The sequence below is a fragment of the Camarhynchus parvulus genome, chromosome 1, assembly GCF_901933205.1.
Source record: "Camarhynchus parvulus chromosome 1, STF_HiC, whole genome shotgun sequence".
Lineage (NCBI taxonomy): Eukaryota > Metazoa > Chordata > Aves > Passeriformes > Thraupidae > Camarhynchus > Camarhynchus parvulus.
Window position 1 is genome coordinate 7,827,081 of NC_044571.1, and position 6,797 is coordinate 7,833,877.

At 51.7% G+C, this 6,797-nt stretch overlaps 1 protein-coding gene across 1 annotated transcript; it reads left to right on the forward strand.

Annotated features, from left to right (window-relative positions):
- Window positions 1-970: 970 nt before the first annotated feature.
- On the forward strand, window positions 971-4,579 carry RPL8 (ribosomal protein L8). The gene is made up of 6 exons (XM_030951610.1): window positions 971-1,039; window positions 1,189-1,332; window positions 2,687-2,828; window positions 3,017-3,235; window positions 4,005-4,120; window positions 4,379-4,579. The coding sequence occupies exons 2-6, from the start codon at window positions 1,195-1,197 to the stop codon at window positions 4,535-4,537; spliced, it is 774 nt and encodes a 257-aa protein (XP_030807470.1). The 5' UTR covers window positions 971-1,039; window positions 1,189-1,194; the 3' UTR covers window positions 4,538-4,579.
- The last annotated feature ends 2,218 nt before the right edge of the window (window positions 4,580-6,797 follow it).

Below are 6,797 nucleotides of genomic sequence, written 5' to 3' on the forward strand. Positions count from 1 at the left end.
AACTATGCTATGTAAGGTACTTTTTTAAAGAGAGGACTAGCGCAGCGAGATAGCAGCCACAGGACACCTAAATCTTGCGGAGAAAAAAGAATTTATTGCCCTCTTATCGAGTTCTTCTCACCTTGCTCAGCCCTGAAGATGCCGTCAGGATTCAGAGGAAGAAGTTGACACTGACCAGACAGAATCCTGTATTTGAATGGAATTTATGCATCATGTATGAGGTGTATAAATATACAACAGGCTGGTGCTTTTAAAGGTTAATCCTCTGCTAATGTGTGTCCTTTTCCAGGCTTATTTTGCCCAGAAAGAGATACCCGGACTGTCCGTAACTCTTCGTTTCTATTGTCTCGTATTGTCCTAATCCAAATTGTTCAGATTTTTATTACTCTAATTAGATTACTGTTTTTATAACCATTTTATTACTATTAAGCTTTTAAAATTTTAAAAACAAGTGACTGGCGTTTTTCACACCCGGGACGGGCACTGCTGGGAACAGCCCCGGCCACCGCGGGGCCTCCCGTGGAACCAACCACGCTGCTCGGAGACAGCAATCACTGCTAAGGAGTATTTTTTATTATCTATTTTCTACTTATATACACATGATCTACAGGTTTTGTTTATATTATCCACCGAAACGCGTGCTGGAGCGTTTCAGACTGGGCTTTGTTTGCCGCTGCTTTTAACGCTGTAAAATCACGCTGTGGGAACCGGGACAACTCCGCGCGCGTCGCTTTAGTTTTCCTTTGCGCGGTAAATGTGCTGACTTGCATTGCACGGCCGCACCCGAACTGCGGCCCCTCGCAGCGCCTGACCGTTCCTGTCGGGATCCCGGAGCGCTCCCGTCTGTCCGTGGCCGCTCCCGGGAGGAGCCCGCGGTCCCTGCCCGCTCTACCCCGGGGCTCTCCCGCTGCCCCGGGCCCGGAGGAGATGAGGGAACGCCGGAGCTCCGCCCCTTCCCGCGTGACGTCACCGCGCCGGAAGGGTCTCGGCGCGCCCGTGACGTCAGCCCTTCCTTCTTTCCCCGGGAGGCCGGAGTGAGGTAGGAGCGGGGCGGCCGCGATCCCGATCCGGATCCACCGCCATCCGCGCCCGGGCGGCCGCGGGAAGGGGCAGGGCGAGGATGGAGAAGGGATGGGATGCCGCTGAGCGTGCCGGGGGTGTCGCTGAGCTGTCCCCGTGTCCCCGCAGGGCGCCATGGGCCGCGTCATCCGCGGGCAGAGGAAAGGCGCGGGCTCCGTGTTCCGCGCCCACGTGAAGCACAGGAAGGGCCCGGCCAAGCTCCGCGCCGTGGACTTCGCCGAGCGGCACGGATACATCAAGGGCATCGTCAAGGTACGGGCGGGCCCGGCTCCGCTGCTCGGGGGCTTTGGGCACCGCGTCCCTGGGCCCGAGCCTCACTCCCCCTGCCCTGCCAGCGCTGCCCGCGGCCCTGTGGCTGGGCCTTATCCCGTCTGGTCCCGATCCGGGGTTCTCTGCTCTTAAATAGATCATATTCCGTGCAAAGTTAAACTCTTGTAGGTTTGTGAGAAGATCTCAGCAGAGGGGGCACCCTTGGTCAGCAGTGGGGTTTTTGCTGGAGCTTTGCTAAGAGTAGCAGTACCACCGTGGTTTTATGTTGCCTAGGAATTCCCTGTGCCTCGGGAAACGTGGCTGGGAAGTTTCCCATGTAGTTAATTTTTTAAAAAAATCAAATATTTGTAAATGCCAAGTGATATCCATAATTTTAGTCTTGAACAGTAGGAGCAAGGCAGTACCTGTATTTGGGGTGTGCTAGTGGTTCAAATTTGGGGTGTGCTAGTGGTTCAAATTTGGGGTGTGCTGGTTCAGGGGTGCTGCATGGACTTTTTTGGGGTGTCAGGGACTGTGGAGTGCCAGCAGTTCTACTGTCCAGGTGCTCTGAGCAGTTCGTCAGCGTTTTACAGCCTGGTCATGTTCAGTTGTAGAGAGAATTTTCTTCATCTTCACTTAACTGCAGTGATGGTAGAAGATGGGTAGTAATGTTTGGCTTGAACTTGGTCCTACACAGGGGATTTGGCCAACAGGGCTGAAAAAACGTCAGCAGTGGACACCAACAGTTTGTGAGCTGTCCTAAAAAACAAACACATCTTACAGATGTGTCAGAGTCACTTGTCTGTAGTCTGTAAATGCATGGTTGGGTGTTTTAATCCCAGTGTGCATCAGGAACAGAATGCACGTGTTTTTTTCAAGTGTAAAAGAAACAAGTTGTGCTTCCTTATTTAGGAGCTTCAGAAACTTTGTTTTAGCAGATTGTTAGAAATGCTGCAATCCCAAGGAAACACAGGGAGAAGTCTCTGCCTGTGCCCAGCTCTGTGCTGCCCAAAGGTGGTTGTGCAAAGTGAAAGTGGATTTCTTATAGGGAGAGACTGGATTCCTGCAGAATGTCAGGAATAGAACTGTTCAGACAGGATTAGCTCCAAGCAGCACACTTACCCAGGCATTGTCCTGTGATCAGTGAATGATTTGGGCTGGAAGGGACCTTAAAGCTCATCCAGGTCCAGTCCCTTGCCATGGGCAGGGACACCTTCCACTATCCCAGCTTGCTCCAAGCCCCACTCAGCCTGGCTGTGAACACTTCCAGGGATGGGGCAGCCTGTGCCAGGGCCTCCCACCCTCACAGGGAGGCAGGGGCCGTGTCCTGCCCTAGAGCAGCTCTGCATTCCCACAGGACATCATCCACGACCCCGGGCGGGGCGCGCCGCTGGCCAAGATCGCTTTCCGCGACCCATACCGCTTCAAGAAGCGCACGGAGCTCTTCATCGCCGCCGAGGGCATCCACACCGGCCAGTTCGTCTACTGCGGCAAGAAAGGTGGGCTGGGCTGGGCTGGGGCAGAGCTGAGCTGGGGTTTGGGCTGGGCCAGGCAGGATGTCCCAGCTCCTGGAGTTCAGGCTGCCAGTGTGCGGGACCCTGCTGCCGCAGCCCTCCTGTGTTCAGCAAGGCTGTAACCCCAGCCCAGGGCCCCCAATGAAGCTGTGGCTGCTCTCTTGCCTCTGCAGCCCAGCTGAACATCGGGAATGTCCTGCCCGTGGGCACCATGCCCGAGGGCACCATCGTGTGCTGCCTGGAGGAGAAGCCGGGTGACCGCGGGAAGCTGGCGCGTGCCTCCGGGAACTACGCCACCGTCATCTCCCACAACCCCGAGACCAAGAAAACCAGAGTGAAGCTGCCCTCAGGCTCCAAGAAAGTCATTTCTTCTGCAAACAGAGCTGTTGTGGGTAAGGAGCAATCACTGTGAACTTGTCGCTGGGTGATTGTCACTGAATCTTCCCAACAACGTCCCACTTTCAATAACCACCTTGAAAATAGTGTCATGTGCAGGCTGGACAGTCTGTGCTCAGGTGCCTGGCTTGTATTTTACACCTGCATTACTTTTGATTGTTGCTAACCTAAATTTGGAGGTTTGACTTAGTGAGAGGACAGAAAAGTAGATGCTCATTGTCCTCAGGAACTGTTCAGCCTGTAAAATCTGCAGTTCTTGGGGAAGGACTTAGATGGGAAATGGCATTTTGATTTCCTGCTTCTGGTGCACTGAAGGAGCCTGCTGGTGATGTCCAGTGGGTGGAGTGTTCTGGGAGGTCTGACAGGGAATGACAAAACCACTGCCAAGAAGCAGAGGCTGCACCAGGTTTGTTGTGCACCTGACAGCTGAGATGGCTGCTGGTGATACTTGCCTGCCTCTGCAGGGAAGACACCAAAGTGAGTAATCTGGAGTGTTAATCCAGTAAAATTGACTCAGTAAATCATGAAACAAGTAGGCATCTGACCTCAAAGTTCTTCACAGTCCCCTGAGCTCTTTCAATTCATACTTCACTTCAAAAGCTTAATGTTCAGGAAATCATTGCAATAAAAGTGGCAGTGCTTTAGAAAGAGAGCTCAATCTGTGTGTAGTGGATCAGAAAGAAGGCTGTAGCTCAGCTCTGATGTCACTGTTGGTGCTGGCTTTCCCTGGTGCTGGTGTGTGACCGTTCCTGCCCTTCCCTGCAGGAATCGTGGCTGGTGGAGGCCGTATTGACAAGCCCATCCTGAAGGCCGGCCGTGCCTACCACAAGTACAAGGCCAAGAGGAACTGCTGGCCACGTGTCCGTGGTGTGGCCATGAACGTGAGTCTGGCTGCAGTCATCCCTGTCCCCTCTGACCGTTCAGGGAAGATTTGTGGGATATTGGGAGGAGCCTGGCATGTGTCTGGGAGGGAAACTTCCCAGATAAATGTGCAGCCACGGGGTGAGTTAGCAACACTCGATGGTGACTGCACCACGTGAAAAGTGAAGTAGTTACTTCTTTATCCCCTTGAACCTGTTGATTTCTGTGGAGCACCAGTTTCTGTGGTTACATTGCTGTCTTGCTTCCCCCCTGGGCAGCCTGTGGAGCATCCCTTCGGAGGAGGCAACCACCAGCACATCGGGAAGCCCTCGACCATCCGCAGGGACGCTCCGGCGGGACGCAAGGTGGGGCTGATCGCCGCGCGCCGCACGGGCCGGCTGCGGGGCACCAAGACTGTGCAGGAGAAGGAGAACTGAGCTCCCAGCCTGGGGGCTGCACAATAAATCTGTACAACACAGCTCGTGTGCAGTCCGTGGTGTCTGCTGCTGCAGTGGGGGTAAAGCTGGGATCGTGTTCAGCACGGGAAGCTGTGAGTGGAGATTTGGGGTTTTTCCCCTTGCAGGGATTCTCTCAGCCAGCACTTGCAGTCTGCTCCGCAGGCTGGAGTTACACTGCTGTGGATGCTCTTGCGTCCTGGTGTGGTGTTCATGTTGGCCTGGTTCCATGGAAGCTGAGGCCTGACAAAGCAATCAAGTAATCTTTGGTTAAACTTGAGAATCTGGTTGAAAGGATGCTCTGTTTCCTAAGTTCATAATCTCTAACATAATGGTTTTCCATTTTCATCTTTTGGGGCAGGGGAACCTTGAGTTGCAAACTTGGGGAGTATTTCAGCTGCTCTCACTGCAATATTTGAGCTTCCTTTTGGAAGTGTGAGGCTCGAGCCAAATGAAAGGTGCCAAAAATTCAAGGTGTCACACAGACTGCCCCCTACTCATCAGTTTCTGGGAAGGGCAGACAGCTTCAAACATCTCTTTGCAGGTTGGTCATGATGGGATATTCCAAGGTGCTGCAGTAACGTGGGCAGTAGCACTAATGTCCCCTGGGAAGCTGTGTTCTCCTCAGAACAGCTGTCCTGTGAAAAGCCAGCTTCTGTAAGGGAAAGAAAAGTAATGGGGTTTAGTGCAAAGTGGCTTCTACAGCTTTGCTGGACTGGCCTTAGGAAGGAAAAATCACTGAAAGCAGCTGGGGCTCAGCTTCATGTCTGAGCACACCCAGAGCCAGGGCTCCTGTTGATCTGGAGCAGCTCTGGCAAGGCAGGAGGGGTCTGAGCTAAGGACCAGACTTCCCATGGGAATGACTTGCATTGATGGGAAACCAGTGGAATGCAAAGTGGGAAAAGTCTTTTCTACACCCACCCACAAATCCAGTACTGGAGCTGCCCATGTGTGTCTGGGGAGGGAAAGTTGATTTAAAAAGCCCAAACCGCACCTTGGAGAAAGGCATCAGAGCCCACTGGGGAGAAAAAGCAAGGACAAGTTTTATTTGTTTATATTGCTCCAATTCCATCAAGGTCTGAGCTTCACATCTGCTCTTGCCATGAGGTCAGAAGCTCTTGGGTTCCTGTAACACTCCTCCCAAACACCATCAGAAGAGCAGCTGAAGAATTTAATGTTCCACAACAATTTGCTTTAAATGCACCTGAAGGACTCACAGAAAATCATGGTTTCCAACCACGTTTGGGTCTGTTGACTCCATATATACTTTTGGGAAGAGGGAGATGGATACTGACCCTTGGCTGCCTCTGCTGCTGTTCCAGGCTCTGGCACTGCCCACCAGTGTTCACAGCCACAGGGTCAGTGCACCGAGTCCGTCAGTAGGGAGTAATTAATACAAATTATTAAAAATAAATAAATACCATATTACAGGGTTTAATGCAGCTCCAAACACATTTAATGTAAATACATAGGATGCAATGCCAGCGTCTTGGTTTGGAAAGACAGGAGTCTGCTAAGGAAGGCAGGAGCCTCTCTTGAAATTGAGAATGTAAACCTTCTTCACTCCTCTGAATTGCTACAATTTTAAATTAAGGGGCTCTCAGGCAAAGATATGGGAGCAGGCAATAACAGTTCTTTAATAGGGAAGAAATAAAAAGGATAAAATAAACAATACAGTCTACTGGAACAACACTGACAGAGTCAGAACCCAACCTGACACCCTGTGGGTCTGGGTGTTGGTGGCAGTCCGATTGAAAATGTGGCTGCAGTCTTCTGAAGTATCAGGCGTGATTCTGTTGGAGCAAGGGGAATCTGTAGAGAAGGATGTAGTCTTCTTCTGAAGATCCAGGAGGAAAAGGCAGCTGCTGTTTTTCTGGGGAATCTCGTGGAGAACAAAACTGAACTGCAATTTCAGAATCTCAGAGTATATGGGGTAGCAGTGCTTGGCTCTTCCCTCTGGGCGGAGCATCTCACAATGGGATGTTACAGTTCTTATCAGTCATGCACCGATATTCAATAGTCTGTTATCAGCGGAGGTCCCCTCCCGAGGAAGGTGTGAATGTGGTCATTCAAAGAGAGAGATAAGGCAAACTGCTCACTTGACAAGGTAATCAGCCATACAGATGGTAATGGAAAACATCTTGCATGCAATCTTCAACAGCCAGAAATCTCTAAATTCACACAGTAGTATGAGGATTTCAAAGATTGTTCTCCCTTCACCAAACTCCAGTTGCAGCCACTA